General features: G+C 41.1%; 1 protein-coding gene across 12 annotated transcripts in view; it reads right to left on the bottom strand.

Annotated features, from left to right (window-relative positions):
- THOC2 (THO complex 2) overlaps window positions 1-23,421 on the bottom strand; it is a 294,745-nt gene that overhangs the window by 118,663 nt on the left and 152,661 nt on the right. For all 12 annotated transcript variants that reach the window (XR_004539500.1, XR_004539501.1, XR_004539502.1 and 9 more), the window contains exons 21-26: window positions 20,075-20,254; window positions 16,781-16,945; window positions 13,603-13,881; window positions 10,031-10,172; window positions 8,306-8,463; window positions 2,274-2,402 (exon numbers count right to left, since the gene is read on the bottom strand). Coding sequence is in view for 8 of the 12 variants with exons in the window: in XM_033944982.1 (XP_033800873.1) it covers window positions 2,274-2,402; window positions 8,306-8,463; window positions 10,031-10,172; window positions 13,603-13,881; window positions 16,781-16,945; window positions 20,075-20,254 (1,053 nt within the window). In the remaining 4 variants the exon portion in view is untranslated. The remainder of the gene's footprint in view (window positions 1-2,273; window positions 2,403-8,305; window positions 8,464-10,030; window positions 10,173-13,602; window positions 13,882-16,780; window positions 16,946-20,074; window positions 20,255-23,421) is intronic.

Genomic DNA, 23,421 nt, shown 5'->3' with positions numbered 1-23,421 from the left:
ACCTTTAAAATTCAGCCTCCAGACCATCATCACCTGGCAGCCTGGCATTGGAAAACCTAGTCGTCCAGTACAGAGGCAGCTTAAGCCGTCTTGGAGTGGGTTAGGGACTCACGGAGAGGAGGACCCATACCCATAAGCCCTTGTAATCACTGCATTGAAGCTTAAACATGTGTACTCCCGTATACACCCCCAAAACCCTTTTGTACTGGCATATAAGTGGCTCCTGTAGCCATAAGGGCTATTGGGGTGGTAGATAAGTGGGTCTAGGGGATTCTGGAGGTGGTTTGGGGGGCTCACCATGACCTATAAGGGAGCTGTAGTGAGGAGAAGACATGGCACTCGTTTTGTGAAGTTCACAGCAATGCCCTGTAAGGTACCACACTATTTAAGTGCCATGTCTGGGTGTTCAGTCCATCACTTTGTAGACCACTCCCACGTCCAACAGGGCTTGTTCTAGGCGTTTTTGACTTGGACGAAAAGTTGGCCGAAAATGTGTTATAAAGATGGATGATTTAGAGACTTGGACAATCAGATCGGTAGGACGTATAGTTAGATGAGTTTTGAAACAAAAAAAATTTTGGACGTATTTTTCGAAAATGTGTCCTATGCTGTTTTTTTACTTTGGAAGACTTGCGACGTAGATGAAAACAGACTTAGACTTCCTTTCGATTATGCCCCTCCACATGTTCTTTCTTAATTGCCTATGCCACAAAAGTATAGAAAATGGCTTGACATTGATATTTTGAAGTTTACCTTTTTTGCATTACATTCCAGATCAATTTCGAGCTGAATAAACTTAAGGGCCTTTTTACTAAGGCGCAGTAGAGAACTTGCCGCTGCAGTAAAAAAAGATTTACTGTGCAGCAATTCAGGCGGTAACACTTACTGCAGTTGTGGACAGAGATGGGTAGAGGAAGGGCGTGTTGTGGGCACTAAGGACATGGGAAGGAGGCACTGGGGGCATTAAGGACATAGGAAGGAGACACTGGGGGCACTAAGGACATGGGAAGGGGCACTAAGGACATAGGAAGGAGACACTGAGGGCACTAAGGACATGGGAACGGGCACTAAGGACATAGGAAGGAGACACTGGGGGCACTAAGGATATGGGAAGGGGCACTAAGGACATAGGAAGGAGACACTGGGGGCACTAAAGACATGGGAAGGGGTACTAAGGACATAGGAAAGAGGCACTGGGGGCACTAAGGACATGGGAAGGGGCACTAAGGACATAGGAAGGAGACACTGGGGGCACTAAGGACATGGGAAGAGGCACTAAGGACATAGGAAGGGGTACTAAGGACATAGAACAGTCACTGCACTCCTGTAGCGTCAGAGAGAGAGCAGAAACAATGGCTAAGTTGTGATGACGTGACGCACATATCCTGTACAGTGCGTACTTGTGACGAGCATATACAGTGCGTACTTGTATTGCAAGACCTCGCAACGTCAGAGAGAGAAGAACCATCGGCTCAGTTGTGATGATATGATGCACATATATGTACTCATATTGCAAGACTGTGCTCATTTATCAAGTTGAAATTTAATAAAACGTTTTGCTTGTCTTGCGAAACACTCGCACACTAAGTTACTCACAATCTAAGGTTTTACTGTACTCCTATTCTGTTAGATTACAAGTAAATTAGATAAAATCCATGCTGCTGTACACTGGCTGCTTTATGTTAGATGTATTACTGATTTAACTCTTACATAGCATTAAAAAAAAAAAAATTAATATTTGAATTATATTACTGTTTTTAGAAGGCACAACCTGAATGAATCCACTGTTTTATTTAGTTAAAACAAAAAAGAGGAAGAAAAACAAGAGGTGTTTGCATTTAAACCTAACAGCAGGGTCCTTTTACTAAGGCACGTTAGCCGTTTTAGCGAGCACTAATATTTAGCGCACGCTAAAACAGCTCCACAATTAAAGAGTAGATTTTGAGAAAAAAAAGATGGAATAAGTAGTTTTATCCTATTCAAAATAATAGGGTGTATTAATCAAAACTATATCAAATCATTTCTTTGTGTGTGCCAATACAGACATGAACTGTCACAGTACTCTATAAAATAAAAACATTTTGTTCAAGAAAAGTCATTACTATTCTTAAACAGAAGCAGAAAGCTTCACACTCTTGAGCTTCAGAAGTGTAAACTAATCCAAAATGTCTGATAATTATTTACAGGCCTTCGAAACATTTGAGATACACTAATATACTTATGAGGTTAAGTTTAAAATGGAAACATTTCAAAGACCAGACAGCTTATGGTACCTTTTCATATATGTTTTTATCACTGTGCCACTTTGTCACCGTCTCCAACATACAGCATAAGAACCTGCCATATCGACTAGCTTCATTTTCAGTACAACTTGCCACCGTGTAAATAATATCAGAAAAAACCTAAGATAAAAAACAAAATATTTAATATAAAGGTATTTCTATATCTATAAATGCCGGAATCTCCGAAGCTATAAAAGCTAATTTGCTGAATATGTAAAAGTACAAATGATTTAATTATATGATTATCAAACAATGCAAATTAATATGCTGACTGAAAAAGTACTAGTACAGGTGCCTACAAATTTTTCACTTAGTACAACACAGCATGTGGCATATCAGAAAACAAGTTCTTAAGTGGAAATATACATTCACTTTTTAAACGTTGTATTATAAATGGGTATAAAATACTAAGTGGAATGGAAAGAGAAGATGTGAATCACTTGTTTACTCTTTCCAAAAAATACTAGGTATAGGAGCTAGGGAGTACGTAATGAAGCTAAATAGTGAATTTAAAACAGAATGGAGAAAATATTTCTTCACTCAATGTGTAATTAAACTCTGGAATTTGTTGCTGAAGAATATAGTAAAAGCAGGTTAGCAGAGAAAATGTTTGGATAATTTTCTAAATGAAATGTCCATAGGCCATTATTAAGATGGACTTGGGAAAATCCACTGCTTATTTCTAAGATGAACAGCATGAAATCTATTTTACTCTTTTGGGATCTTGCCAAGTATTTGTGACCTGGACTGGCCACTGTTGGAAACAGGATACTGGGCTTGATGGACTGTCAGGGCTGGATTAATGGGTAGGCCCAATAGGCATGTGCTTAGGGCCCGAAATAGTCAGGAGGGCCCTCTGAAGAGCAACTTCCCATACCAATTTTTTTTTTCAGACAGCGACGGGCCCTCCCCCCCTCCATGGCAACGGCTTCCCCATGGCGTCAATGATAACACCACCGGCCCTCCCCCCCTCCCCCCCCCGGCATCGACAGACAGCAACGCGGCCTCCCACTGGCATCAATGGCAACGTGACCAGTTCTGCTCCAGGAAGGTCCCACGATGATTGCGTCTGCCTATCCAGCCACCTCTGACGTCACTTACTTCTTCCGGCAGACACAGTCTTCGCGGGATCTTCCAGTAGCATAGCCAGCCGCATTGCCGTTGATGCCGGGGGAGGCCACGTTGCCATCCGTTGATGCTGGAGGAAGGACCAGTGTGGTTGTTGTTACCAAGGGGAAGGGTGGTAGAGGGAGAGAAAGAAGGCAGATGTTGATGGAATTGATGTGCAGGGAAAAGGGAGAGAGACATAAAGGAGAAGGATGCTGGATGGAATTGTGTTGGAGGGAGAGAAAGGGGGCAGATATTGAGGGAATTGGTGTGCAGGGAAAGGGGAGAGAGACATAAGGAGGAAGAATACTGGATGGAATTGGGTTGGAGGGAAAGAAAAGGGACAGATGCTGATGGAAGTGGGGGGAAGGGAAAGGGGAGAGAGACATAAGGGGGAAGGATACTGCATGGAATTGGGTTGGAGGGAGAGAAAGGGGGCAGATGCTGATGGAAGTGGGGGGAAGGAAGAGGAGAGAGTGAAATGCCAGACCATGGGGTTGTGGGAGAGGGAAGGGAAGAAGAGGAAAGGAGAGGAGAGAGATGCCAGACCACTGGAGGAGGGAATGAAAGAAGATGGATGTCAGACCAATGGGGGTGAAGGGAAAGATGGAAATGGGAGGCCTACAGTTTCTGGGAGTGGCATAGAAGGACAGAAGATGCCATATAGAAGGGGCAGACAGTGGATGAAAGGAAGAGTGACAAGAAGATGAGGAAGTGCAGCACAACAAAGAAAATGGAGAGACCCAATGATCCACAGTGAAAACAATCCACCGATAAAAACAAAAACCTGTGGATACAGATGTTCGGGAGATAATTTATTATACACAGACATATAAAAACATGAAAATACAATGATAAAAAATACAGTGGGTCTTGTTGGATTTTTACCACTGTAACTGTTATCATTGTATTTTCATGTTTTTATATATCAGTACATAATAAATTATCTCCAGAACATCTGTATCCACAGTTTTTTGTTTTCATAAGAAGATGAGGAAAGCAGAAACCAGAGAAGACAAAGTTAAAAAAAAATTTTCTATTTATTTATTTTTTTGCTTTAGGGGACATGCATTGCCATTTTTGTGGTGTTGCATTGTACACAGAGTCCAGCTTCTTGGTGGTTCAATTTAACCTCTGTCTACGTATTTCTATTTTATCCCCCCTTTTACAAAAATGTAGAGCATTTTTTAGCACCAGCTGTGGTGGTAACAGCTCTGATGCTCAGAATTCTATGAGCATCTGAGCTGTTACTACCGTGACTAAAAACCATACTACAGTTTTATAAAAGGGGAGAGAGGTTAGTTTGTAATTACATATTTCATACTAGGCCAAGGTGTTTTCTGTGTTCTGTCTGTATGAAAGATATGTTTTTTTTGTTTGGCAAAATGCATCGGGCATGGTTCTTGGGAGCACCTTGAACAAACCCAATTTGAATCTCCTTATTTTACACCAATCTTCTTTTGTTTCATGTCAGATTCTTTGGTGGACTGCTTGCCTTGTTGTTTCATTACAAGTTAACATACATGGAGTGGAACGCAATAGAGGAGTTACAGATTTGGTTGTTTATACAAACATATGGGTTACAGTTGATAGATGTAGAGTGAGGCAGTTGAGAGGCGTTGTAAGCTTGGTTATTAATATAGACTTAAATTTCGGATAGTATTACTGCTTTACAATATATTTGAACACTTTTATATATGTACTAGTGTTTAAGCCCGTTACATTAACGGGTGCTAGAGTAGATGTCTGTCTGGTTTGTTTTTTTTCTTTGTCTCTCTCTCCTTGGACACTTCCTGTCTGTCTGTCATTTTTTCTGTCTGTGTCTCTCCCTGTGTCCTTAGTGCCCTCAGTGCCTCCTTCCTATGTCCTTAGTGCCCCTTCCTATGTCCTTAGTGTCCCTAGTGCCTCCTTCCCATGTCCTTAGAGCCACCAGTGTCTCCTTCCCATGTCCTTAGTGCCCCGGTGCCTGTGTACTGTGTCCTTAATGCCCCAGTGCCTCTGTCCTGCTTAGTGCCCTCAGTGTATCCTATGTCCCCATCACTATCTTCCAGACTTTGTCCCCCCCCCCATGCCAGCCTGCCTGCCTCCCTCCCATCCCCCTGAGCAGCATGTTTCTATTTAACTCCCCGGCATACCCAAAACCCCCATTGACCCTCCCAGCCGACCCTCCCACCGCTAGACGGCCGACAATCCTCCCAGCTCCAGCAGCATCTGAGGCACAGTAAACACGCTGCTTTGCAGCCTTCTACTGCCACGTCTCTGATGAAAATAAAGAAGTACAGAAAAAAACAGATAAATGGAGACGGGGTGTGGGCAAGGCCCTTGAAGAATTAATCCTGCCCTATGGACCACTGGTCTATCCAAGTATGGCAATAAATATACTAACATTAAATGGCAGCCCCTGAAACTATATGCAAGTATGTACAACTAATAAAATTCATTCTGAACACTACAAAACCAGACTTCATTAATTACAAATTTGAAATAAGCACTTAGTAGAACATGCAACTTACATGTACAATACGGAGTCATCTTATCACCGATGAATTTAAATAGTCAGGAGCATAGTATGTGTGAATCAAACACTATTTTTTGACCATTTAAATAAGACAAAGAATTAATATTTTGATATTCTTTAAGAAATACTAATAGATGTAATTTAATGTATACCTAAGAGGTATCTAACTCCTTAGGGGGTCCCATAAACAAGACTAACATTTGTATACCCAATATGCACATAAACACCAACAAGTGCACATATCTGCATACATGGCAAAAAGCACTTATGCACCATTCAGTAAATTTATACATATTTTATATAGTGAATATGTTACAGGTGGGAATAAAGTAGGGGTAAGAGCTCCCCAACGTAAGTCTGCAGTGCCTTCTATTGCACAACAGAGACCTGTACTACAATTGAAACTCTGCTGAAATAAAATGTTTCTACAACCCTGAACATGCCCAGGTCCCAACTAAGCAACCTGGATGATGTAACACAAATAAATCTGGGTCATGTAAACCTTAACACTCTTAAGAGCCCTGAATCCCAAGACAAGCATTCAGAATGACTTCAAAAGACATTCTTGTAGTTTTGCCAGCCATGAAAGGTTATGGCTAATTACTTTCTGGTATCTTATCAGAGGCATTGCTAATGGCACAAAGAAACATGGGATGAACACAGAGGATCTACAATCAGAAAATAATATTAAATATTGAACTACGGCCAGTACTTGGCAGACTTTGGCCGTTTGGGGGAGGATGGGCTGGAGTAGGTTTTAATGGAGATTTCGGCAGTTGGAACCCAAGCACAGTACCGGGTAGAGCTTTGGATTCTTGCCCAGAAATAGCTAAGAAGAAAAAATTGAAATTGAATCAGGTTGGGCAGACTGGATGGACCATTCGGGTCTTTATCTGCCGTCATCTACTATGTTACTATGATGGCAGAAAAAGGCCAAACGGCCCATCAACAGCATTTACCATCTCCTCTCCCTAACAGATCTCACATGTCTGTCCCACACTTTCTTGAATTCAGACAGTTTTTGTCTCCACCACCTCTACCAGAATATACCACACATCTACCAGTATTTCTTTAAATTACTCCTGAACCTATGACTTCTTAATTTCATCCTATGCTCTCTCATTCATTTGAAAAAAGATCAGCTCCTGTACATTAATGCCACAGAGGTATTTAAATGTCTCTATCATATCTCCTCTCTCCTGCCTTTCTTCCAGAGTAGATCTCTCAAAGGCACCTTTATCTTTGTCTCTGAAGTTTCTTGTTAGTTACAAAATATCAAACATTCATTTCAAAGCTTTCAAATCTCAAATGCCAATGAGTTAAATGACCTAAGTAATGCTGCTGTTGAAATCTGAACTTTTTATTCAACAGATTAATGCACCAGCGCCTTCACTGACCAAAAACTCTATATCATCTTTATATTTTATTATTATTAATATATTTTGCTATTCTTTTCTCATATATCTTACTGTTATTTTCTCATTCAAAATCTCTTTATAATATAGCTTATTTGAGTAATACTCATCTGAAATTCTAAGGCAGAAGTAGATTCTCTGACATAGAATCTATGTTTCGCTTAGTGCTTTTTCAAGGAATCCCCTTCCACGGAGACAAGGGTGACAAGGCAGTACTGTACTTTGAAGGGGACCCAATGGAATAAGTTGTAAGACTGTTTAATAGATTTTTATAAAATCAGTCCTGGAACTTTTTGAACAGACCTTGTTTTCTTATCAGTTTCTGCATATTTGTCCTGTTTACCCTTGAACCTCACACTCCTTAATTCCAGCTTGATTTTCTTTTCCCCTCCCTATTGTGATATCCATACTCATCTCATTTACTACCTGACCTGGGGGGCCGCCGCGGGAGCGGGCTGCTGGGCATGATGGACCTATGGTCTGACTCGGCGGAGGCAATGCTTATGTGCTTATCATATATTGTATTTCCTCCCCCACTTCCCTTTCGGTTCTGTTTATGTTTTCTGATTTGTCTATGTTATTGATACTGTCTCCCCGAATTTGGTGTTGTATTAGTTTATAGATTTGTTCATCGCTTTGTATTACGATTAAGCGGTTCATCAAATTTTAAATAAAACTTGATTGAAGGGGGCTGAGTGCAGAGCCTGGCAGGGGAGTGAGTGAGAGAGGTGAGGGAACATGAATATTAATACCAACTCCTTCCCGTTCCCCCCAATCTTATATTCGAGTCAACCTTTTTTTCTAATTTTTTTTGGGGAAAAGGGTAGCTCGTCGTATACTTGGATCGACTTATATTCGAGTATATACGGTACCCTTCCCTAGTTGAACCTATTTCACCAGACCAGTGAATATCGAAAATATTCCAGTTTGGTTTTTGCAGAACAAAAGATAAACAGAAACACTTCAGATAAGAAACTACTCACTCTGTCATAGCAGAGAAGCGTGGAAAAATTAGGAGTTTTCTGTTGATGGACTAACTCTACAAACCGAGCACAATAAATGGCATCAATGGCTGAAAAAATGCAGCGAGGAAATATACATAGCTGTAGAAATTTGGTGATTGTCTCATTTTTGGTAGATTCTTAAAAGAAAAAAGAAGAATGTTAGAGAAATGAAACTATAAACTTTATTCACATCAAATAATGCTATATGTATTAAAAAAAAAAAAAAATCAACCATTGTGTTTGAATACTGCACATGGAAATAAAAAAGAAATTTATATATTCTATGCATGTGGATTTCACATTACTGATACAAGTCTTTTCAATAATCAAAATAGAACCTCCAAACTCCGGGGGAGGGGGGGTTCTCTGTTTGGCAGCATAGTACCACCCCCCCCCCCCCCCACACACACAGAGGTCCTGTATTGCCTATAGCAAAGTGAAAAGTTCACACCATAAGGTAATATTGTTCCTGAAGCAGTCCTTGCACTACAGCATCAAGCTTGATTTTATATTTGATTCTCCAATAAAATATCTTTTATCCTCCATTAACAGTGTCTGCTTCTATGACTACAGTCCTTTAGAGACTAGCAGACCCCTTGCCAACTTGTTTCCTGGAAAGTCTTTTCAAGACAGCCCACAGGCTTCAAGATTCAGTGCAGGCTTCTCAAACTGTGGGCTGCAATCCCAAAAAGGGTCAAAAAACCACATTTGGGGTCATGAACTAGGTAGGCTGAGAAAAAATCCCTCTTTGGCATGTGAGTCCTTACAAGTCAGCGCTATAATTAGGCCTGCATTGACTCTACAGAGGGCAGGAGATGATAGTGGCATTGGTTTGACATTGCAGAAAGGCTGGAAACAGCAGCATGGATTGAAAAGTAGGTCTCCGGGGCCCAAAATATTTCTGGAGCCACAATAAAGAGATTACAGCCTCAGAAAGTTTTATAAGCACTGCTTTAGTGATTATTTTATTTTATGTTAGCTCCTCACAATAATTTATTAGGTGGGTTATATGTCTAAAAATAAAATTACTAATACAAACACTGAAAAATGAAATAAAAGCATTAGGGCTCCTTTTACTAAGTTGCGGTAGCGTTTTTAGCGCACGAATATTAGCGTGCTCTACGTGGCTAGAACTAACGCCAGCTCAATGGTGGCGTTAGCGTCTAGCATGCATGGAAATGTAGTGCGCGCTAAAACCATTAGCGCAACTTAGTAAAAGGAGCCCTTAGTGATGTTTCCAGCAGCACAATTTCTTCCAGTTCTGACTGTTTTAACTGTGTACACAAAATTATATTTAAAAAAGCCTACTAAATGAAGTCAATTTTTCAGGGTAAGGTTTTAAAGTCTCATAATACTGAAGACTTATGAACACTCAGGCACCAGGTTTATTGCAACAGCTAGTTCATCTGCAGAGTTGAAAAGGATGGCAGGGCTCTGCTGAGCATAAGCAGTGATGTATGTTTGACATTCAAGTTTCACATAGTGTTTCTTATTAACTGTGAGGTTCTTTCCAACAATCTGGAAAGTCAGAGCAATATGTTAACACAAAAGTCAGTCATACTAAAATGCGTATTTGGGCATTCACAATCTTTAAGGGTAAAAATTGCTTTTTCACTTTCATGTACTGCACTTTTAGAATACTAATGATTAAGCAGCCTTTAGACAACAGAAAAGCAAGAACTGCTGCTGCATTTATGTACTCACTTGCCAGAAGCCAGCTATCTTTTTCTAGTTTCATTCTCTGTAGAACTCTCCCCACATGCTCCATCTGCTTCTTCTCCTCTTCCTGAAGTTTGTCCTGAAGGGCAGTGCAACGTTCCTTTTCTTTCTTCTTTTTGTTGAGTGGCTAGGTATTCAAACACACAATCCACACAAAAGTACTTCATACACATACATTATCCATTTCATTATCATCTTGTGATGTTCATGCTAGCATACCTGATATACCTCCAAGTAGTTAAAATTAGGTTTGCATTTCTAAAGGAGGCTGTGAAAATTGTAAGACTGTTTATAACTATTCTTCATGCTGTTTTAGAGTCTTAGTTTGTAATTTGTCAATTTGTATTTTCATTACTTTTTATGCTTTAATTTATGCTTTAATTTTTTTTAGGGCTGTACAAGTATGCTTATTCATTATTTTCCCCAATGCAGCTCCTTGTGACTCTGGACAATGGAGGGTTGAGCCACTTGCCAAGAATCACAAGAAGTTGCAGTGGGTAAAATAATAAACATACCTTTAATCGCAATTAAATTCTTAATCAAAATGCAGCTCTAGTTAAAACATATCTTCTAAAGTAAGCAATGCGATATTTAGACAAGCTTGTTAGTCTTTTCTTTCTCTGGTACTTCAGAATTTTTAAAAAATACAGCTTATCTGGCACCCAAAATTACTACCTAAAGTGATTAGGAATATCAAATTAAAAATAAATTCCTGTGTGGTATGCAAATGAGCTTCTGCTGTTCTAAGTCAGAAATACAAAGTGTTTCTTGACCAAGGTGAGCAAAATGATAAGTCTTGTTTCCATGTGTAAATATATGAATTTTATACAATTAAAAAGATAATTTGACCCCAGTTATTGTTTTACAAATCATTTAGATCAAGTAATTTAACACAAAACAATATGCATTACTTTGTGCCAAACATCCTGGAATGCAAATTACAAAACAATAAATCCCTGGGTTTACACAGATGTTGTGGCAGATAACAAAGATTAATATAATACAAAAAGAGAACCTCCTACAACTCCCCACACATGCACTCATTTCTCTCTGCATTCTGGAATGAATTTAAGAATTTATCCGTTTACTCTTTTTTTTTTATTTATAAATCTTTATTCATTTTAGATTCAAACCCCTTCAAACCTGGGGGGAGGCACAGATACATCCTTTCATTCATCTCTGTATCCAGAGAGAAGAGGGGGAGGATTGTTGTATAAAGGTTTCAGATATAGAACCTTTACACAATTCCTACCCCACCCTCCACCACCAACACACACACATTCTTCTGTGCCAAACGTAGTAGGATACAAATTACAAGACTATAAATCCTAGGTTTAATTTACACAGATATTGTAGCAGATACCCAAAATAAATGTAATGCAAAGAGATATCCCTCTACACACTATGAAACCTTTGCACAACTCCTCCTGTTCCCACTTTCTCCACTTCTCTCTGGATTCCTTCCGAGCCATAGGCACCACAACGGCTCATCTGCACCACACACCAATAGGGGACATCTGCGATGCAGCCACTTGGTCCTCCATGCACACCTTCACCAAGCACTACTGCCTCGACATAGCATTCCACGCTCCAAATGCATTCGGCCGAACAGTCTTGGAAGCGGCTCTTCCCTCCCGAGAGGGACAGCAACCACTAGCACAGCCTTGACAAAAACTGATCAAATAGGGTGTTATAGATATTTATTAAGTAGGTCTTCCAGCACTCCTGTCTAGACTGAATGTGTGAATTGTCACATGCAAGTATGAATTGTCACTGTTGACCAGTTGGTTTCTCACTGTTCATTGATTGTTATTGACCAGTTTCACTGTTCTGTGAGTATTATTGCTCAGTTAACACAGCACTTGATCAAAAACCTTGTTTCCACAACTTCACCTGCTTCGCCTGATTACCCTGCCCGGCTCGGCCTCCACAGCCAGGCGAGGGATGCACAGAGCGCTAAGGCGCAGGTCTAGTAGGTACATCCCTCGGCTAGGGAGTCACCCATATGTGGCTGACTCATCCTGCTTGTCCTATGAAAAAGTGTAGTTACTTACCTGTAACGTAGGTTCTCCGTGGACAGCAGGATAGTCAGCCACACAACCCACCCGCCTCCCCATACTGTCGACCCAGCCACAGCTAGGAACATCCTGGGGATTAGGGGAAAGCAGGGGGAAATGGGTAGGGCTCAGGCATGCCCAGTGGGGCCCAGGCACCGCACGTGCTCAGAGAAAAAAAAAAAATTCTCTCTGAGCTATTGGAGAGCTTATCCGCAAATTGGGAGTTGTTGGGACAATACCCATATGTGGCTGACTATCCTGCTGTCCACGGAGAACCTAAGTTACAGGTAAGTAACTACACTTTCTCTTCCCTGCTGTTCAAAGACAAAGCCGCAGGCAGTTCACACAGCTTCACATACAACCACTCACCACACTTCTATGAATATAGAACCTTTACACAACTCCCACCCTCCCCACACACAGATTTTACATTTATGTTTTTTCTTACTTACTTTTCCTGCTGTATAAATATCACTTTGTCTGCTAGCAAAGCTCCAACTGTCTCACACATGCTGCCTGCAACAATTGCAAGATCAGCCCCCTTCTTCTACTAGCTCCAAATCCCGACGAAGAAAAAAAAGGCTGTAGCTTAGCCTGCTCACAGTTTAAATATGGGGAATGGCGCATGGGTTGCTGGGAGTTATAGAATATGAGGGCTATAGCCCATGGCTTGAGTGGCAGTAGGCACTCAATTTTACAGCTGTCCCAGCACTTAAGCAGCTGTGTGGAACCATGGGATGCAGCCAATCAGTCTTCCCTGTGGACAGATGCTAACAAGCTTTTGTCCTAGCTGAACTTTGCAATGCACCCAGTGCATTTCCTGCTGTAATTGGCAAGCTGGCATCCTCGTACACACCCCATGACCCAGTGCTCAAACACAGTAAGGGGCTTTGCAAGCCCAGCAACCACTTACAACATGTACAGGTATATAATTAATGAAGAGTAAAAGTCAGTATGCATAATACTGTGTCTGCACTGTGTGGACTGACTCCAGAGCCAGCACTAAATCTGCTAATCCAAGTAGCTCCATTGTTCTTCCTGCTGCACAAGGTGAGCTCTTTCTATTTTTTCCAGCTCAGCTGTCACATTTGAGTCGAGGAGTGCATGGGGACGTAATCTATTCCCATTCCCTCCTGACCCGCTCACATTCATTCCCTCCTGTCCCCATAATAGCAATGATTTTTTAAAATCATTAACTCTATGGACTCCCGTTGTCCCCATCCCCATGCACATCTAATAATAATAAAAATTTGTATTCCACATTACTTGCAAATTCTAAACAGATAACATATCACATACATAATTCTTAAAACTGGACAAAAGTAGAGACAATATACCCAATACCTAAGGCCTAGAAAATGTTCAAGCACCAGGATGCTTAAATTTCAACATTATCAAGAGAATTTAATTTGATAGAGAACTATTAAAATGTCTACATTTATTGCTAAAACACAAAACAAAGCAAAATGTACAACTTTCAGTTCAGTAAAAGACACATACCATCTCTAGATTGTCATCAATGGCTTTCATTTGGATTTTGAGCTTATTAACTTCTCTGTTATAGCTGTTTTGTGGAACTGCAAGGTCGTACATGGTCAGGGACCAGAAGGTAGCGTAGAACTGAGGACTGATGTCATCCCAAACCTTAGGAGGATGCAGTGAGATCACAGCTTCATGGACAGGGGCCATTACCAACTCACACGATGTGATGTACTTGTGAACCTTATGCTGCTGTTGCTTATTTCCCTTTTCAGCCTTTTTGAGTTCATCGTATTTAGACTACAAATAATAAAAAAGTGATTAAGCAATATACCGTGCTACATACATATTTATTTATTATTTATTTTAAAATTTATATACCGCATAAAAACTATGCAGTTTACAAAATTACATGCATACATATTGAAGACGTGCTAAACATGTTTCAACAAGACAAACATAAAAAGACATTAACTAACGATATCATTATTAAAATCTTTTAAATTCATCCTACAAGATGGAAACACAAAATCCCATAAAATCATTTACAGGATAGGAAGGCATGAAAGAGCTCAGAGACGAAACAGCGGAGTTACTGCGGCAGATTTGTAATCTATCCTTGAGAACAGGAGTAATCCCGAAGGACTGGAGAATAGCAAATGTTACACCTATCTTAAAAAAAGGATCGAGAGGTGACCCAGGGAACTACAGACCGGTGAGCTTAACCTCAGTTCCAGGGAAGATGGCTGAATCATTGATCAAGGAAAGTATCAGTGAGCACATAGAAAAAAATAGTCTGTTGAGAACAAGCCAGCATGGTTTCTGTAAAGAAAGATCATGCCAAACAAACCTACTGCATTTCTTTGAGGGGTAAGTGAACAACTGGACAAAGGTGACCCTATAGAAATTGTATATCTGGATTTCCAAAAAGCCTTCGACAATGTACCCCATGAGCACCTACTAAAGAAGCTGTGGAGCCACGGGGTGGAAGGGGACGTGCACAGATGGGTCAAAAATTGGCTGGCGGACAGGAAGCAGAGGGTAGGAGTAAAGGGACACTACTCTGACTGGAAAGGGGTCATGAGTGGTGTCCCACAGGGGTCAGTACTGGGACCGCTGCTGTTCAATATATTAATTAATGACCTGGAAACAGGGATGAAGTGTGAAGTTATAAAATTTGCGGACAACATAAAACTCTCCAGTAGGGTCAGAACTGTTGAGGAATGCAAAGAACTACAAAGTGACCTGAACAAACTGGGTGAGTGGGCAAAAAGATGGCAGATGAGCTTCAATGTAGAGAAATGTAAAATCTTGCACATAGGGAAAGGGAACCCGATGTACCACTATACGATGGGAGGGAGGGTATTGGGGGAAGGCAACCTAGAAAAAGACTTGGGGGTATTGGTGGATACAACAATGAAGCCAGCGGCACAATGTGCAGCGGCCTCAAAGAAAGTGAACAGAATGTTGGGCATTATCAAAAAAGGTATCACTACCAAAATGAAAGAAGTTATCCTGCCGCTGTATCGAGCAATTGTGCGCCTGCATCTGGAGTACTGTGTCCAATATTGGTCGCCGTACCTTAAGAAGGATATGGCGATACTCGAGAGGGTCCAGAGAAGAGCAACAAAGATGATAAAGGGCATGGAAAACCTTTCATATGCTGAAAGGCTAGAGAAGCTGGGGCTCTTTACCCTGGAAAAGCGGAGACTTAGAGGGGACATGATAGAGACTTATAAAATCATGAAAGGCATAGAGAAGGTGGAGAGGGACAGATTCTTCAGACTAGCGGGGACATCAAAAACAAGAGGGCATTCAGAAAAACTGAAAGGAGACAGATTCAAAACGAATGCTAGGAAGTTCTTCTTCACTCAGAGGGTGGTGGACACCTGGAATGCACTTCCACGAGAGGTGATAAGACAGAGTACAATATTAGGTTTCAAAAAGGGATTGGATGACTTCCTGAAGGAAAAAGGGATTACAGGTTATAGATAGAGGATTACTATACAGGTTACTTCAGGATTAAATTATAAACAATTTAGGTGGTGGAGAAGTTACAGGTCATGGACCTGGGGAGCTGCCATGGGAGTGGACTGCTAGACACGATGGACCCCTGGTCTGACCCGGCAGAGGCAATGCTTATGTTCTTATGAGAATAGCATTAGCACAGGAAGGCATTGACAAATAATTGCGTTTTCAACATTTTCTTAAAGTTCAGTCTCCCATCGCAGACTACCAGGCAGCACTTTCCAGAGCTTGGCGCCAGCCACAGACAGCATTTTTCCCCAATCTTAATATGAGAGACTAACATCTTACCCTCCAAATTCAACTTCATACCATTTTCAGATCTCAAACATTTTCTGGGTTGATAGATTTCAAAAAACTCCTTTATAGCCATTGGAGAAACAGGATATAAGATTTGCTGTATGATTGAAAGAATCTTAAACTGTACTCTCTGCTGCATAGGTAGCCAATGCAATTGTTTCAACACTGGGGTTATACGAGTCATTCTTGAAACCCCAGTAATCAATTTTGCGGCAGAGTTAATTAACATCTGCAGTGCCCTCATCTTCACTTTAGTAACTCCGAAATAAAGAGAATTGCAATAGTCCATTCTACTTGGGGCTCCTTTTACTAAAGTGTGCTAGCGTTTTTAGCGCACGCACAAAATTAGCGTGCCCGCCTGCTTAAAAGGAGGCGGTAGCAGCTAGCGCACGCTAAAACCGCTAGCGCACCTTTGTAAAAGGAGCCCTTAGTATTTATGCTTGCACCACACTACAGAAATCATATGCTGGTAACATAGGTTTTAATCTATATAACAAATGCAATTGCATATAACCTATCCGAATCATTTCATCTCATGCCACTTGGGTACACATATAAATTTCAGCCCTTTTATTACAATTTTAGTTTAATTAAAAAATAACTCTGTTATAGCAGCCTTACACTTAATTGCCCACACAAAGAAATTCACTTTTACAGAGAATATATTATAAGGGCAAATCTATAATATAGTTGCTAACAGTTATGCACCTATTGTGCAAGTAAAAAAATTTAGAATAACAGCTACTACCCCCCTACTTTTTCCTGGAAGTAAACTGCAAAAAGCAAGAATCATACACCTTACAATTCATAATAGAATCCAAGTGTATGAAAATTAACTGCAAATGCAAGTTCCAGTTAAAATATTTCTACTTACTGAAATGTGGTGTGCATACATAGGTCTTGACAAGAAAAATGCTGCATCATGGGGTGTGTGAAACTCATTACAAAGAACGTCTATTGAAGGCACTCGCTTAATGTAATCCTCTGTGCTTAGATTGGATGCCAAAAACCCACCAAACTGCACCAGGGTGTCATGACACTAAATAAGAAAAGAGAATACAAGAACATATTTTTAAATTAAAATAAAAACAATTATTCAGGTCACTATTCAACTACCATGGTCAGCATTTTTTTAAACAGTTATTGTAGCAGTCAAAAAATATCCACGTAATCAGCATCTCACTCTGGATAGTGACCAAAGCTGAATATCCAAATAAAGTTGTCAGCAGAAGAACTTATCCATACAGTGGTAATATTTAGTCCCCTGTCTAGATAACTTGGAACAACTTTTATCTGTCCTAAATTATCCAATCCACAGACTGAATGTTGCCACTAATCATTTTAACAGTGGTTAAGAATAGTCACATAGGCCCGGATTGCATGTCAATTATGTGACGGCACTGGGTACAGAATCACACCTCCGGCAAAGGTTTCCCAAGCCTACATTTCCAGCATCTACCTTTGTTGTGAATCGTGCCTCTGTAGGCACTTTAGGCTGCCTAATGCCACTTCTGGCGTTAGCCATGCCCACAATGGTGTTAGGCGGCCTAAAGCGCCTATGGAGGCGTAATTCCAGAGCTGATTTTTTAGGCACTGGTAGGTGCTTTGAAACTCAGTTAAAAATATAATTTAAACAGCAGGGGGGGAGGGGGGTTTACTGAGCTTTAGCGTCTATCAGCACCAAAAAAATCAGTGCTGGTTAGAGAATCCGGGCCATAGTATTTATAGTAGGTTCTAAAGGGAGGGAGGTTAATTTTTATATTAACTTTTTAATTCTCTAACTCTCCTGGAAGCAGCCCTCAGTGAATGAATTCTCAGCTTCATAGCCTGGCTGCAATGGATACTGCTGCCATTCGAGATGTCATATCATAGTTAGTTTTAATTAAATGATAGGTCGATTCCAGAAGGGCAATAAGATGATTTGGCAATGCTTCCAGAGAAGTGGCCTCCAATTGCTGCAGAATGGAATGCTGAAAATGGAGAATTTGCAGCTGGTGGGCAATGATTTTAAAAGAGCGCATAGCCTCCTGATACACTTTGCTGCCCAAGGAGTCTAAAAAGTGAAGATCCTTTCCTGGGGGTACAGACAGCGCACTTTCTGAAACTTTAACCTTCTTGATAGCCAACTCCAATATCATCGATTGGTGAGGAAGTTGTTGGAGATTATGACCAGGTGTTTTTTGAATCTTATACTTCAAATCCAAGCACTTAGAAGCTGTAGATACATAAGAACATAAGAATTGCCATCTCCGGATCAGACCCTGGGTCCATCAAGTCCGGTGATCCGCACATGCGGAGGCCCCGCCAGGTGTACCCTGAAAGATATTTTTGTCAATTTGCTAATTGAAGGTCTTAAGGAACTGGATGTACTGAAAGAGCCACAAGCTTCTTTATTGGGGTTTTACAAGATTGCAAAATAGCTTGAAAGTCTTTGCTACCTGTCGGCATTGCCGCCTGACTGAGGCTGAGCAGGGAAGAAACCTTCTGTAAAAATTTTGGTTAAGAGTATTCTTCTGTAGTTGCCAGCTGAATACCTTGAAATGGTTGAGGAAATAAGTTAGGATCTGAAACCGGGAGTACGTCTGGCTCTGATCAGGCTGGAGGAGAGTGGAGGCCCTGAATTGGAGATGAGCAAATAGATGTACAGGGACCCCAGGAGCTGGCGCTATAGGACCTGAAATCAAAGGTTCTTTTGGGACAATCCGCTGAATACAGGCTGAACATTGTTGAGCCTCCAGAACTAGAGGAGCCTGAGGAGAAGACTGAAGTAAATGATTGATTGAATCGTTGAAGAAGTGTGAAAAAACCTGTCACAGTCTGCATGGAGTCTGAGCTCTGGGCAGGGTGTTCTGGCTAAAGAGCAGGCAATGGAACTCGCTTAGGAGGAACAGGTCCCTGCAGAATAGGTGTAGGAGAGGCTCTCCGCTTAGACTTTGAGCCTTTAGAAGATTTGGAAGGATTACCTGTAGCTGCCGGGGGTTGAGGAATTAAAATAGGAGAGGACAGCAAGGCAACAGCTGAGCCCGTGGGAGCCTTCACTGTTACCTCATCCTGTGAGAGAGCCATTGCCACTTGACAGTTGGAACTCCATGTCAACGAAGACGCTGTTGAAGGTTAGGACGTTAAACAGAATTCCAGCTTCGGGAGCTTTTTCTTCTTGTGCCCTGCCGATAGTGCCAGGTTTTTATTCTTCAACAGCATCAGCGATAGTTGGCTGCCCTCCCTTGCGATACAGAGCCATGGCCCTGAGAGAGAGAGAGAGGCGGTGTTTGCGGCTGACCTGCCTTTGTTGAATTTCCAGTGCAAAGCACTGAATGAGAGCCGCCGTCCATTGCAGCTCAGAGAGAAGGGAAAAACTGCTTCATAGTCCTTGCGCCCAACTTTCTAATTACCAGCGCTCACACTGAAGTGATGTCCAGTACTGAATGCAGACTTCTGCCTTCGACTTCAGGGTTTTGTCTTCTTTCTTTATACAGAAGTTTGCCGTTTGTCTGCTGATTTCCCCGTTTTGATTTGTTTTATTCTAACTAAGGGAATAATTGGTAGTTAAAACTATTATATCTGTTAATATTAATTAAATCCTTTTTTTGTCTGAAGAAGAGAGGGGAGAGCTGTGACCTGTCAGGAGTGGTCTAAGAAAAACTCGACAACCTGAGGGGAGGAGCTGTAGATGTAGGGACTCCTGCACCTGCCCAGCTTACCTAGCTAGGGGATAGCACCAGAATACGGGCTCAGTCAGCGGACTTCACCAACAAGTGTGCCTGCATATCCCCTGCTTGTCTCTGGAGAATTTCTGTTCCACCCTTGCACTGCCCCAGCACTATCTGGGTAACAGTAGCAGTTATATAGATTCTCCTTTTCAATAACTGGACCTTAGACACCTATGTTTGGCTGAAATTGGGAGCCTAATTTTAGGAGTGCAACTTGGTTTTTGAATACTGAGCCCTTCAATCTTATACTGTGTCTGTTCAAATTCTCCTATAAAACATTCTCCTTACTAAATATGCTCTAAATACCTTCAGTTTGCAGACAGTATATAAAAAATTAAAATAAACAAACACATTTTTATAGACATCAAAATTATAAAGTTTAATTGCAGATTAACTCCTTGGAATTCTAAACTATGAATATTTTAAAATATGGTTCTATCATTTGGGGTTTTACTTGCCTGATCATACAATTTCCCCACCAGCTTCAGATGTTTCTCTCCTCCTTCCAAGAAGATTACCCCATTCCTCTGCTGAGCCATCAGCAGACAGAGGGGAAGGGCAAGATCATGGTCTAATAATGCATCTTTTAACCTCTGAGATGATTTTTTAGTGTTTCTGATCTGTCCAAAGTATCCACCCTAGAGAGAAATCCAGAAGATGAGTTAACTGCACTTTTAAAATGCTTCTTCTTAAAAAACATAAATACACATCTATGCAAAATAGCATATGAGCGCCAGTTAAATATAAATTAGTTTGTATTAGCATTGCATTTTGATTAAAAATGTAATTGTGTTTTTACTGCACAATTAAAGGTATGATTTTTCTTTTTGTTCCCAAAAGAGTATCTCTTTGTGACTCTGGGCAGTAGAGAGTTAAGTGACTTGCCCAGAGTTGAAAGCAGATGCAGTAGAAACAAAAACAAAACATATCTTTAAGTGCACAATTAATTGCGATTACAAATTTTAATCAAAATGCAGTTCTAAAAAATTTAAAGAATAAAAAGTAATGAAATATATAAAATGTAGCCCGAAAAATTACAAATTAAAGAATCTAAAACACCATGCAGAATAGCTATAAACAATCTTAGAGTTTTCAGATTCCATAAGCTGCACTGTGCACTAGTGCTGCCCGATTTCCAATTCAAATCGATTCACCAATTCACTTTGGGTGAATCGATTCGAATCGATGTGTATTTTAAAAAAATTTGCCTCTCTGATTCGGGGCCCAACCTCCCCGAATCCTGCCACTCAAAACATTTTTTTTTTTTAAACCCTCTCACCGGCTTGTGGATTCCCCGGCCTGACTCGGCACAGCCTGAAGTTGTGTTTGACTCCGGCTAAAGAAAGTACAAAAGAAAAAAAAAAAAAAACAGGCGATTTTTCAAACCCTCCCCATAACACTAGCCTGTATTAGCAGCTGCACCGCTCTCTCCTTCCGTAGCTTTAGCGAACCAATTCTGCAGCCTCAGAGCCTCTGTTAGGCCATCCCGCTCTGATGATGCAAATTCCTTCTTCTTCGGAGACGGGACGGCCTAGCAGAGGCTCTGAGGCTGCAGAAGGGAATTGATTCGCTAAAGCTACAGAAGGAGAGAGCGGTGCAGCTGCTAATACAGGCTAGTGTTACGGGGAGGGTTTGAAAAATCGCCTGGTTTTTTTTCTTTAGTACTTTCTTTAGCCAAAGTCAAACACAACTTTAGGCTGTGCCGAATCAGGCTGGGGAATCCATAAGCCGGTGAGAGCCGATGAGAGCCTGTTAATCGGGAGGGGGGCAAGGTGCTGATGGACCTGGGAGATAAAAAGGGAGGCGGACTGATAGGAGGTGAGGAGAGGAGGAAGTGATGCTGCTAGACCTGGGAGGTGAATGGGTAAGGTACTGCTTCTAGTCAGAGGGAAAGGGAAGGGAGAGGAGCCCTGCTAGTCGGAGAGGAGAGGTGCTGCTTGCCCTGGGGGTGGAAAGGAGAGGTGCTGCAGCTAGTTGATGGGGGAAATGGAAGTAGAGGGGAGGGATAGGTCCTATTGGAGCTGAGTGAAGGAGGGAGGTGAGAGGGAGAGGTGCTGCTGGATTGGAAACAGAGGAGAGTGCTGCTGGACTTAAAATGGAAGAGGGAAAGCTGCAGCAGGACTGAGGGGAGAGCAGTGGAGGAGGAGAGTGGATGGGGGAAGGGGGGAGAACAGTGGAGGAGGAGGGGAAGAGCAGTGGAGGAGGAGGAGTGAGAGGGGAAGGGGGAAGAGAAATGCTGTTGCTGCACCCAATTGGGGAGAGAGGGAAGGAGGGATAATGAAGCCCAGGAAGGGAGAGGAGAGGAAAGAGATGCCAAGACCATGGGAGGGAGGGAAAGGAAAGGCAATACTAGACCATGGAGGGAGAAATGTCAGGGCATGGGGGGAGGGGAAGAGACAGATGCCAGACCAGGGGAAAGGAATGGAAATGGAAGGGGAGGACACAGATGGAAGATGGATGGTTAGCAAGGAGAAAGAAGCGAGTTATCAGAAGACAACCAGACAGCAAAAGGTAGAAAAAATCATTTTATTTTCTGTTTTGTGATTACAATGTGTCAGATTTGAAAAGTGTAGCTTTTATTTATATTGACTGGGGTAGCAGTACAACAAATTACATATAACTGGAAAAATTATTATAGGTTAAACTATAACTTCTGGTGGAATTCCGTATGCCATATATATAAAATGGAGCGTGCATTAGCAACACAGAGAGGTTATTTTGGCAAGTTTCAGAAGATCTGGGGACCATTAGCAGATTTATGTAATGAATGACATCATTTTCCCATAATAAAAATCTTATTAAGAAGGGAGGGGGGTAGGTTTCATTTTATTTAATTTATCTCATATAATATTTGTCATTATTTTTATTATAATTGTTATATGTATTGGGAGGGGAGGGAAAAGAAGGGTTTAAATTTTAACAACAATTATTATACATATTAGGTAATACAGATATTTTAGGTATTATTGTTTATAAATACAGAATAATATATTGTATTTACAGTGATACATGAAAGGAATTCAAGTGTATGTTTTATGTGATCTTTTAAAATTTCTATGTTACACTTGTTGATATATGAAAATGAATAAAAAATTTAAAACGAAAAGTGTATCCTTCCAGAGCTGGTGTTAGACCGCAAACTTGACCTAGGATTTAACAGAGAGAGAAAAAGTCCTTTTTGTTTCTTTATTTTGTTTACACCACAGCGCCAGTGTGGTTAGGAGAAGGCAAAGGGGGTGAAGAGGCTATAAAATAAACCCACCAGGATGTTTGAAAAAAAAACACCCAATTGGGCAGGAAAATCGAAAAACCAATTCAATAGGCTGAATCAAATCGAAATTTTTTTTCCTGAATCGGGCAGCACTACTGTGCACACATCCAAGTTGCTTAGGCCCTCTTACCCTGCCCCTCATCCCATGGCTCACATTGCATTTATACTCCTTTTAATTACATTACATTAGTGATTTTTATTCCGCCATTATCTTGCAGTTCAAGGCGGATTATAGAAGAGGATTTCTGGACATGTCCAGAGGTGTTACAGAGTAGAGCGGGTTGCTTCAGAGGACTGAAATAAGAACATAACATAAGAACATAAGCATTGCCTCTGCCGGGTCAGACCAGGGGTCCATCGTGCCCGGCAGTCTGCTCCCGCGGTGGCCCTCCAGGTCCATGGATATTTTCAGGATATCCACAATGAATATGCATGAGAGAGATTTGCCTGCACTGTCTTCTTGGTATGCAAATCTCTCTCATGCATATTCAAGGTTTCAAGGTTTCAAGGTTTATTAAATATTTGATGGATCGC

The sequence above is a fragment of the Geotrypetes seraphini genome, chromosome 5 (genome assembly GCF_902459505.1).
Source record: "Geotrypetes seraphini chromosome 5, aGeoSer1.1, whole genome shotgun sequence".
In the NCBI taxonomy this organism is placed as follows: Eukaryota; Metazoa; Chordata; class Amphibia; order Gymnophiona; family Dermophiidae; genus Geotrypetes; species Geotrypetes seraphini.
Note: the sequence above shows the minus strand (reverse complement) of the source record. Positions and strands in the feature narration are given on the sequence as shown.